This window comes from Mugil cephalus, chromosome 9 (genome assembly GCF_022458985.1).
Source record: "Mugil cephalus isolate CIBA_MC_2020 chromosome 9, CIBA_Mcephalus_1.1, whole genome shotgun sequence".
In the NCBI taxonomy this organism is placed as follows: domain Eukaryota; kingdom Metazoa; phylum Chordata; class Actinopteri; order Mugiliformes; family Mugilidae; genus Mugil; species Mugil cephalus.
The window spans coordinates 395001-407165 of NC_061778.1; the positions used below are offsets into that span (position 1 = coordinate 395001).

Sequence of the window (12165 nt, forward strand, 5' to 3'; positions counted from 1 at the left end):
GACATGGTAGTAGAACCTGAGATCTTCATCTTCTTCACGGTTTTGTTGGTGTTGTTGGTGACGTGGACGTTGACACTGATGGGTTCTCCGTGGTAATAGATCTGGAACAGGAACACAGAACAACTTTTATCCCTAGACCAGGATCAGGTCTCAGGTCTGACGAAGCCTTTAATTTACCAACAGTCATCAAGGAACAAACTGCAAACAACCAATTAAAACGAGAGAAAATCATCGCCACATTAAGCCCCGCCCCCACGTGATCTGATTGGTCCATCAGAATCAGCTCCAACACAGAACTTGTTCCTCCACTAAGAACATGCAGACGGAGAACGTCTATAACTGACAAATTATTTACATGTGTGTCCAGGTGTGTGTCCAGGTGTGTGTCCAGGTGTGTGTGTCCAGGTGTGTGTCCAGGTGTGTGTGTCCAGGTGTGTGTGTCCAGGTGTGTGTTTTTGGGTGTGTGTCCAGGTGTGTGTGTCCAGGTGTGTGTTCTTAGGTGTGTGTCCAGGTGTGTGTCCAGGTGTGTGTGTCCAGGTGTCACCTCCTTGTCCAGAGACGCCTCCAGGTGAAGGGGTTTGTCCGACATCAGGAACTGTCTGGTGGTTTCTGCTGTGGGCTGAGGACCTGGTTTCTCTGGAGCGTACTGAACCTTCCTGATCACCAGACGCACCGAGTTCCTGCAACAACAACAACAACACGTTTGAGCTGAGGTTCTTTGATTCGTTGACGTCGCTCTGGGTCTGAGTTGCTGTGGTTCTGGGTCACTGTGGTTCTGGGTCGCTGTGGTTCTAGCGGATCAGACCTGAGCTGTAAATGAATGAGTGATTTGACTTCATCCATGATTCATGACTTCATTCTTCACTTTTACCTTTTGTGAATCTTTTCTTCGACATTTTCTGCACAGAAAGCTTTCACTTCAAAGTCGACTCCACAGGCCTGAGAGGAGAAAGTCAGGGTTCAGGTCTGAGGAGCTGGTTCTTTCAGTACATTCAGGTTTTACGGTCCCTGAACCCGGTCAAGTCTTTACCTTCCCGGTGTCCTCGGGTCCCGGCTGCAGGGTGACGGAGCACGGCAGGTTCAGAGGAATCTGGAAACACGAGGATGAAAGAACCAGAAACATTTAATCCAGAGGGTCCAGATTGTTCTAGTCCAGGGGCCACATTCAGACCAGTTTGATCTAAAGGGACCAGACCAGTACCACAACACAATGAAAACCAATAAATAACAACAACTACACACTCTAACATTAGTTTTAGTTCAAGAAGAACAAGGAGATTAGAGAACGTTTAGATTTAATAAAATATCATTTAATAATAATAATAATAATCAGTGTAAACTGGACTCAGGTCTGACTGATGTCTGGTCCTGGTCTGTCTAGTCCTGGTCTGTTTAGTCCTGGTCTGTTTAGTCCTGGTCTGTTTAGTCCTGGTCTATCTAGTCCTGGTCTATCTGGTCCTGGTCTGTCTAGTCCTGGTCTGTCTAGTCCTGGTCTATCTAGTCCTGGTCTATCTGGTCCTGGTCTCAGTGTTGTGTTCTCTGAATAAACCAGTGAATAAATTAGAGACAGACGTTATTTTTATTACATAATTCCAGTCTTCTCTTAATACAGTAAATTCCTGCTATGGACCAGATCAGACCCTGTGGACCACATTAGACCCTGTGGACCACATTGAACCCTGTGGGCCACATTAGACCCTGTGGTGGACACATTAGACCCTGTGGTGGACCACATTAGACCCTGTGGACCACATTAGACCCTGTGGTGGACCACATTAGACCCTGTGGACCACATTGGACCCTGTGGACCACATTAGACCCTGTGGACCACATTAGACCCTGTGGTGGACCACATTAGACCCTGTGGACCACATTGGACCCTGTGGACCACATTAGACCCTGTGGTGGACCACGTTAGACCCTGTGGACCAGATTAGATCCTGTGGCCCGTATGTTTGACACCTGTGGTTTAAAACATTACAGTACAGTGCTGCTTAAACTTGTTAGTGTCCTTCAGAAAAATGACTCAAAACATCCTAGAAGTTAACAAAGAACCAGTCAAACTAAATGAGACACAAATATGAGACTAAAAAGATCCAATATGACACATCAGAGAGTTCAGAACCTCATCCCTCCAGGACACATGGGGGCGCTAATGTCCTGGTTTGGGCCTGTTCTGCTGCATCTGCTCATCATTGATGGACCAATGAACTGTGAATTCTACCAGTGAACTCTGAAAGAAAATGTCAGGACATGAGTCCATGAGCTGAATGTGAAGAGAAACTGGGTCATGGAGGAAGACAAGGAGCCCAAGAACACCATGGTTCTCCAGAAGAACCAGATGAATGTTTAGGAACAAGTCAAAGTCCTGACCTTCATCCAGTAGAAATGTTGGAGCATCAGTTGATGAGAGGAAACCACCAACATCTCACAACTCAACTGGTTCTGATCTGAATGGGATCAGATTAGACCCTGATCAGCTGTTACAGGAACATTTAGTCTGAAGGATTCACAGACTCACACACTGGACACAAGGACTCAACAACATGATCAACACTGGACCAGTTTAACATCATAGTCCTGGTTCATGTGTTTTATTGGTTCCTCTTCTCTTGGTCTTTCAGAACTTCACAGATGTTTTGAGTCATTTTTACGTAGAAACTTCTGAAGAACTCTGTAACTTTTACATGGGACAGTTCATCCTCTCATCCTGTTTTTATCAGGTTAATTTTCTCCTCGTTGTTTTTCTTCCAGTCTGTATTTGATTGTGTTTGTGTTAGAGTCAGTGATATGAATCTAATCCAGAGTCAAAGCTTCTAATGGTTTTCGTTAATGGACAGTTAAGTGTTTCTTCTTCTTCTTCCTCTGACTGATGAGTCCGTACGAGTCCTGCTTGTAGTTTGTCTTTATAAACTCTCATATTTTATATTATTTTGCCAAGCTTGAACTGTCTGATTGTGTGTTAGCTAACGTTGCGGTGTAGCTGGTGTCGGTACCTCGAAGGTGAAGGGGTAGGCGTGTTCTCCGAGCTTCTTAATCAGACGTTCCTGAAGACGAGTCAAACTCTTCTTCTCTTCGGGCAGTGGAGGAAACGCTTGGACGTTGGCCACGAACAGATCCTTCCGAAACGTCAGCCCCAGGACGTCCAGATCCTCGCGGCCGTAACGAAACGCACAAGTCAGAGTCACAAACACTGGAAGAAACCAAAGAATAAAAGAAAGATCAGAGGTCGTATTCCTAAAGCTTCTTGGTAGATTGATGCTGTGGACCAGATCAGAGACTTTAACATGTTGGTGAAGAGTCTGTGTTTAGAACCAAACCTCCTCTTTTCTTCCTTTATTAGTTTATTCATAAAGGACCAACGCCGGCGACTTTCGTTGTGTTGCTGCTGTCTGAGTTCTGTGAGTCTTTACTAACGTCATTGTGTTTCTACGGCCAATCCCTGTGTTTTAAATTCATTAGTGTTTGTTGATCTGTTCTATTAATTAAATCTATTAATGACGCGTCCGTCCACAGCGCTCACCCTGTATTTTACTTTAGCAATCACCAGCTACGCAGGTTTAATATTTGATACCAGAGCTAAGAGGCCCTGGAATTAGCATGTAAATATCATTTAGTGGTAATTTCCAATGGAATTTATTTGGTTTAAAAACATTGTTTCTTAGTTACAGTTGTTGGTGATGAAGACTGTGTCTCTACTGTCACTCTACTGTGTCACATTTATTTGTTTATTTGTTTATTTAAGGAGCTATTTCTTAGAGATTCTAAAATGTTTCTGAAATTTTAGAAACGTTTTATATGAGCACCTTGAGACACCTTTACTTCTTTTATGAGATGTTTTATAGTTTAAAGTAAAATAGAACTATTTCAATTCTAATTTATTTTCATGAGAAGTGTTTTTATTGGGTGAAATAACCTGACATTAGTGATGGCGGTTCTATTTATGAGGTTAACGTTCTAAGGTTAATAAAGAAAGAACAGAGTCCCCAGGACGTTTCCCTGAGGAACGCCACAAAAGATAACTGAACTTAAATAAAACCTTTTCATTCATGGAAATCTACATCATTATTTTACTAAAAATAATTTTGCCTTTTAGTTTAAGCCTTTAAGTCATGAAACCTTTATTTAAAGGAACTGGTGGACGTCTCGTACCTTTCCGCTCCTTCAGGTACTCAGGGTCAATCAGAACGACGCCATCTTCAACGAGAAGAACCAGAGAAAGTCAACAAACACACAAACACCGATTTAATGAGTCAGTTATTTATATAAAGTAAATGAGTCAAACCGATCTCACCAACGGGCTCCACCAGGTCCACGTGGTCCACGAAGTCCCTCTTCCCCAGGTAGACGGTCAGCTAGGAGACAAACGCATTTATTATTCATTCATTCATTCATTCATTTATTGAAAATCAGATTATTAAACTACTTCACGTGACTCATCCTGGTTCTGCAGGTTTTAATGTGATCAAGTTCACCTCATGATGTTTAGATTTTTGGGAAATACCGCGGCTAATCGCAACATTCATGAGCAGAATATTTCAGGAGACATAAAAATGTGTGAAGAGGAGGATCTGCACACTGAGATCAATGAAGTGTTTTTAGTAAACGCTCATGGGATCGTTACCATGGTGAAGGTTTATTAAAGACACTTGACTGATCCCAGTGTGTAAATACAAACAAGATGTAGGAGGAAATTAAACAGGTCTGTTTGGGGATGAAGTGAACAAGAAGAACAAGAAGAAGAAGGAGGAGGACTCACCTTCCCATTAGGACTGGCTTTCTTAAAAACTCTGAAAACAGAGAAAAGAAAATCAGAGACATTATGAATGAATGTGACATTTGTTAGAAACCATCCTCCATCGTCTGGACTCGACCAAATCAGTCAATTTAAATCATCATCATCATCATCATCATCATCATCATCATCATCACCTTCATCATCATCATCATCATTATCATAATCATCATCATCATCATCATCATCGTCATCACTTTCATCATCATCTTGCAGACAGTGAATATGACACTTTTACACGTTTACAGTCGATGACCTGGTGAGAACATTTAGTGAGGATGACCTGATGACCTGATGACCTGAGGAGGCAGAAACACCTACAGTCTCTGTTCCAGGTCTAGTCTTTAAATACCTGGTCTGTCCTCCACTACTTATTATTAAAGTACGAGTAGATGCTGATGTTGTGAAGAAGTCACAGGGTTTGAGAAAATGAAAACAGCAACATCAAGGCTGTAGAAACTAAAGTGGATCATAGATCAGAACGGTTCCTCCATCCATCCATCCATCCATCCATCCATCCATCCATCCATCCATCCATCCATCCATCTATCTATCTATCTATCTATCTATCTATCTATCTATCTATCTATCTATCTATCTATCTATCTATCTATCTATCTATCTATCTATCTATCCTGTCTTATTTTTTATTGTGCTCATAAATTAGCCGCCGTGGCTCCATTAGCGTTGAGTTTCCTCCTGAATGGATTCTCGTCAATCAGCAGCATTAAGACCTCGTTTTACCGGAACCCTCTGGGGCCCCTGGGAGCCCAGCACCGTCTCTGCAATTAGTCCAATTAAAGCTTAACACGGAGCAGCTCAGCATCTCAAACCACAGATCAGCAGGAAAACATCCACTGATGAACCAGGACCAACAGAGAACACAGTGAACCCGAAACACAGAAACATCTGGAACCGCTAAACCTCAGCCACAGTGTTGTTGTAGGACACAAGAAGATTTAATGTTCCTGAGTTAAACCCTGATAGATGAATGTCTCATATCTGGTCCTGGTCTCATATCTGGTTCCTGGTCTCATATCTGGTTCTGGTCTCATATCTGGTTCCTGGTCTCATATCTGGTTCCTGGTCTCATATCTGGTCCTGGTCTCATATCTGGTTCCTGGTCTCATATCTGGTTCTGGTCCCATATCTGGTTCCTGGTCTCATATCTGGTTCCTGGTCCTTAAACTAATGTAAACATGTGTTTGTCACATTAGAACATCATCAACATCATCACATTAGAAACATTAGGACACTTGTTCTTCTTCATGGTTCCTAAAAAACCAGGTCAGAGGGGGACCTTGTAGACCACATTAGACCCTGATTAGACCTGAGGATGTTTCCTTCTCTGATTGGTTCAATGAAAACCACATGACACTAAACCTCACTGAGAGGAACCAGGAACCATGTTAGCACATATGGTCATTTTATTATCTTATATATTGTGTTATAGTTATTGTTATGAACATCATAATTATTTATTATTTATGTGTGACTCTGATTTCATACTGTATGCATTAACCTCTTTATCTTAATTTACATGTACACATGTGTGTGTATGTTTATTTATAGATGTGTGTGTGTTTTACTACATATTTTTACTTATTTACTTTATTTATTTATTTTATCCTCCATACTGCTGCTATAAAGCCTCTATGAGCGTGTAACAAAATGATTTCTAACGATAAAGAAAACATTTCCACACGCTATAGCAGCACTTTAATGTTCAGACCTTCACCAGAGCAAAGATAAAGAGAAGAGGCTTAAAGCTTCATTTAGAAACATGAAAGATTCATCCAGAGAGAAGCTGATGGAGAATGAGAGAAAAGAGATGAAGAGATGAAGAGACTCTGAGGAACAACAGCAACAACATGATGGGAGTTAATGACCATCAGAAACATGAGCATCACATTCATGTTCCTCAGGAGAACACAGCTCCTATTATCATTATTATCATTGTCATGATTATTACTATGAGTTCTGGATGTAAACTGACGCCAACTGTGATAAAGTGGAGAAAACTGAATGTAGATATTCAGTAGTGACTGAGTTTCTGCAGCTCAACGTGTCTCAGTGTTTTTACAGTCACTGTTTAATGGAGCGAATCTCAAAATCCAGCTTCTGGTCCCAGTTTACCTGGAAAACCTGAGGGAAACCTGTCTTCCTCCCGCACACTAGGGGGCGACATGTGTCTCTTGTTTTGTCATATAATAAACGTGTTTGCTCGTTCGTGGGTCAGAGCCGTCAGTTTATCTTGAGCTCTCGTCATCTTTCCAAATGTTTGTGGATCTGGTTCTGTTCTTCTTCTTCTTCTTCTGGATGTTTTTGTTGTGGGGTCACACATGTTGTCTAGTTTAACTCTGATTAAGGCGTATCCATGCCGGGAAAATCCATTTCAGTCTCATTATGTGGGTGAGTCAGTGGGACAAGGAGAACTCTGACATTAGTGGATAATGAGTTCACGTGGAAGACGACGTCCAGTTAGAGTCACATTAAGACAATAATCCGTTTTATTTTTCCACATGTGTAAACGTCCTCAGTGTCTGTTTGTTTGGTCGTTTTTGGGTTTTTTAACTGATCAAACAGACACAGTCTCTACGTTTAAGGTCAGGACTAAGACTTTCCTTTTAGACAAAGCTTATAGTTAGAGCTGGACTTAACCGTCCCTTAGTGATGCTGCTATAGGCCGAGGCTGCAGGGGGACGATGCACTGAGGACATGTCCTCTCCTCTTTGTCCTCTAATATCTTATCATTTTATTTTCTATCTCTTATAATTTACTAACCACTGTGTCTCCCTCTCTCCCTCCATCTTCTTGTGAGGGTCTCTGGTCTGGAGGCTGAATATCTGACCTGTGGAGTTCTAAGCTACATCTGCTGCCGTGGCCTCATCAACCAGCCCAGTCTTCATGGTCTGGAGTCTGTGTATCAGACCTGTGGAGCTCCATAAACTACATCTGTCCCAGTCTTCATGTCCTCCTCCAGGTGTCCACTCCTACCTAGATGAACCATCACCAACCTGCCCATGATTCCTGTTATACTCACAAACTGTCACAGATCATCAGCTATGTGTTATATTACTAGATCCTACATGTTTCCTTCAGCTTGATGTTTGTATCTGACAGAAGTTAGTTTATCTTGTTTCTCCTGTTCTTCTTCTCTCTCTATCTTCTCTGGTTCTACCCGGCTGGTCTTCAGCAGATGGTTCCTCCATATGAGCTGGTTCTGCTCCAGGTTTCTTCCTGTTAAAGGGACTTTTCCCTCAGGCTGCTCTGGAGGTTTCAGGATGGTTTTTGTGAAGCGTCTTGAGACGATTTGTGTTGTTATTGGCGCGATATAAATAAAACTGAATTGAATTGAACTGAATATGTGATCGACTGGAGAGAAACGACTCCCCCGACACCACATCACCAGAACAGGGAATAAAGTCAACGTTCTGAGACAATAAGAACCACAACATGACACTGTTTCTATGTGGTGCTGAAACTAGACCTGGGACTGAGCTTCAGAACCACAGAAACCTCCTTTAGCTCTGACACAGTCTAGTTCTTAGTATCAGGACTTAAAAGAGACTGAACCCAAAACTGAGACTGTTCCCAAGGAGAAACCACACAGTTCTGAAGAGGAGGCCTCATTAGTGAAGATGAAATAAATAAATAAATAAATAAATAACTACTTTCACCTCTTCATCTAACATCCTGCACGACATTTAGAAGAAACCGGCTCATGTTCTGGTTGTTATTGGTCCACGTTAGATTTCAACTTTTTTCTCTTAGTCCTGCTGAAAGAATAAATCTCCCTCCTCTGGTTCTCTGCTCATGGGCCCTGATCCTCCGGGTGAGGAGGGTGAGGGGGGTGAGGGGGGTGAGGAGGACATGAGCTGCTCTGTATGTGGGTCCGACCTCTTCCACCTCGTTAATATTCTCCTGACGCTTCACACTCGGATCATTCAGCCTGAAAACAGCCAGGAACTGAAACCTGCTCCACCAACGTCACAGAGTCAGAAGAACACGTTCAGTGTTCGACGAGGAAACTCCTCCGGACGGAACCGGACGCCATCTTTAAACCTTAACTACACGTCAGACTCAGGAGAACCCTCCAGGAGACCAAGAGTTCTGGTTCTGACAAACCAAACAGGAACTACAAGATGGTGGATGACACCACAACATTTAAAGTGACTAGCCCCGCCCCCTGGTCCCAGACCTGGTTCAGGTTCAGAGAAACAACAACAAACTTACACACGAGTCAACATTAAGTTCAGTGACCTGCGTAATCGTTGGTCATTACTGCCGACGTGAACAACAATCAAACCATACTTAGCATTAGCCTTAGCATTAGCATTAGCCTTAGGCAGCAGGTTCAGGTAAGAATGCATCTAACTATGGTCGCTGGTTTCTCTAACTTCGCGTTCCGCAAAATAGAGTCGCCAGTTACTAGAGTTGTCTTCTCAGCGGTTGTGTCGCCGAGTGGGAAAATCTGTTAGAAACGTGAAGCAGTGGGTGGAGCTCAGTGGGCCGGGTCAGACTATGCTTTCTTCGTACCGTCACCCAGCCGCCCTGTTTCAGCAGGGGGACGGCTAGCAGGAGCTACACTAGCAGGAGCTACGCTAGCAGGAGCTACGCTAGCAGGAGCTACGCTAACGGGAGCTGCGCTAGCAGGAGCTATGCTAACGGGAGCTGTGCTAACGGGAGCTGTGCTAGCAGGAGCTATGCTAACGGGAGCTATGCTAACGGGAGCTGTGCTAGCAGGAGCTATGCTAACGGGCTAGCTATTGGGTTTTCCATGGTGCGGAGCCGTGCTTCCAGTTCAGAGAGCTTCGCCTCCAAAGCTACAAATAAACTACATTTATTACAGGAACCATCACCACTAAAGGAGGCAGAGGAGCAGCTAAACATGTGGCACGATGAGCAGGAGAGAGAAGAAGAAGCAGAGGGAGACTGAGTGGTCACAGCTAACCGCTAAAGCTAACAGACCAAAGTTAATTAAGTGAGTTCATCGTTAAAGAACTAAAACAGCAGAACCACACAAACAGGAAGTGACACAATACGACTAGAAAACTACAAAAGTCTCTGGTCATAAACTGACCAATGATTAACATTAACGATAATAATTAATGATTGACCTATGAATTTTATAGTTTTATTGTTTTGACTTTGATCTATTTGTCTTCAGACTTGTCTCTGTCTTTGTGTTTGTCCAGAACCAGAACCAGAACCAGAACCTGGACGTGTGCTGTCGTTTTAAAGGAGCTTTAGGATTAATGGGCTGGATTCATCCTCCTCTGACAGTCTGATGATCAGGCTACTAGCGAGTAGTAATCTGATTACTCTCGTTACGTTTCCTGTTCGCCTCGACTGTCAAACTAAAAACACACTGTTACATAACGTTACACTAACACACACTAACACACACCAACACACACCGACACACACCGACACACACCTTTAACAATGAGCAGAACATTAAATCTCACCTGGTTCCTTTATCTCCCATCCTGGCGACGCTGACGAGGAGACGGTTCTGGACGGAGAGATGATGGAGGAGGAGGAGGAGGAGGAGGAGGAGGAGGAGGAGGATGGAGGGATGCCGTCACCGTGGAAACTGAGGCAGGATGTTTCTCTCTCTCAGAAGCCGTCGTCACCATCAGATTCTCCTCAGAGAACTGAACGGAGGACGCAACGAACCCACACTCTGCTCCTCCTCTTACTCCTCCTCTTACTCCTCCTCTTCTCACTTCTCCTCCTCTTCCTCCTCTCACTCATCCTCTGCTCCTCTTCCTCCTCCTCTTCCTCCTCATTACCAGGACTATGTGTTAAAACATGAGCCCAGAGGTCAGAGGAATTTATTTCTGTCTGTGACATTATCATCATGTCAGTCGACCTCCTTCATCCAGCAACAACCACAGGTGTCAAACACACGAAGCTGTAATAACAATAACAATAACAACAACAATAACAATAATAATAATAATAATAATAATAATAATAATAATGATAATAATAATAATAATAATAATAACACTAATAATGATAATAATAATAATAACAATAATGACACTAAATGATGAATCAGGACAGAACACGACTCTGAGACCTTGGATCTAAACTCAAACTCAGTTTCTAATAATTCGGTTTATTAAACGTAAACACGTTCATAATGTTCTTCTATGATCTGAAACGAGTTATTTATTTCAGGTTAATAACAGACTTTCACACCCGTGTAATTAACGTTATGTTCAGACTTTATTTAATTCATCTGGATTTCATCCTTCAACCAATCACAGCAGAGAACCGAGACGTTCAGACGTTCACAGATCAGATCACATCAGGTTAGATTATATTATTATTATTATTATTATTATTATTATTATTATTGTTATTGTTACACTGGTATTAGTGTTAAAGGCATCTATCAGTCAGTCAGCTCTCATGGATGAAATATATCGAGTTCTCCAGAAACCGTGAACACATGTCCGCTTACGAATGAATCCCAACTTCTGTTTAATTTCACTTATTTATTCTGTTGATGTATGTTTGTGGATATTTTCATATTTACGGGACCGGAACCCTGAGGTTCAGTCTTGTTCTCTTTGTTCACGTTGTTATTTGAGCGTCTGAATCAAAACGAACCAAACACCGGTTGGTTTGGAGGCAGCAGCTGTTTAATGAGCTCGACGCGACGCTGCCTCCGGTGGTGGAACCTTCACCTCCTCGTCATCGTCGCCTCGTATTTTTAAAACGTCGTCACAGACGCTTCAGCTGCTAAAAAGGCCCGAAGCCAAGAAGAGACGACACGACGAAGGACAGAAACCAGAGTTTATTAACACTTTGCTTCATTTGTTAGAAAACACACAGAATCTGAAGGTTCAGGTTCAATTACCCACAATTCACAGGGACATGAACCCGGTGTTTAACACGCCCCCATCAACCCCGAGCTCCTCGAGCTCCTCGTCCCGTCCACTCATTTAAAAACAGGTTAAAAGACAGAAAAGAGTCCGGATCAGGTTTTAGTCTCTGACCATCGTCTAAACGACGACGACACAATAAATAGAAACAGAAACGAGCTTCGTTCACTCTCAGACCTCTGGACCCAGAACCAACCGGCACCAGCTCCATCTGGGCCAGGATCAGTTCTCTGGACTCAATCTGGAACCAGGTCTGAACCTGAGCTCCTTCCAAACCCACCAGGGCCCATCAGGACCAGGACCAACCAGGACCCACCAGGACCAGGACCAACCAGGACCAGGACTCACCAGGACCAGGAACCACCAGGACCAGGACCAACCAGGACCCACCAGGACCAGGACTCACCAGGACCAGGACCCACCAGGACCAGGACCCACCAGGACCAGGACCAGGACCAGAACCCACCA

The 12165-nt window shown here is 43.2% G+C and overlaps 1 protein-coding gene across 2 annotated transcripts in view; it reads right to left on the reverse strand.

Moving 5' to 3' along the window:
* The window catches only part of arrb1 (arrestin, beta 1), a 17374-nt gene extending 6798 nt beyond the window's left edge, over positions 1-10576 (reverse strand). The window contains exons 1-9 of one of the 2 annotated variants that reach the window (XM_047595085.1): positions 10267-10576; positions 4760-4790; positions 4295-4355; positions 4153-4197; positions 2997-3193; positions 1031-1090; positions 872-939; positions 545-680; positions 17-101 (exon numbers count right to left, since the gene is read on the reverse strand). In XM_047595085.1, the coding sequence (XP_047451041.1) occupies positions 17-101; positions 545-680; positions 872-939; positions 1031-1090; positions 2997-3193; positions 4153-4197; positions 4295-4355; positions 4760-4790; positions 10267-10286 (703 nt within the window). In that variant the 5' untranslated portion in view covers positions 10287-10576. The remainder of the gene's footprint in view (positions 1-16; positions 102-544; positions 681-871; positions 940-1030; positions 1091-2996; positions 3194-4152; positions 4198-4294; positions 4356-4759; positions 4791-10266) is intronic. The other variant, XM_047595084.1, reaches the window with a different exon arrangement.
* Between the last annotated feature and the right edge of the window lie 1589 nt (positions 10577-12165).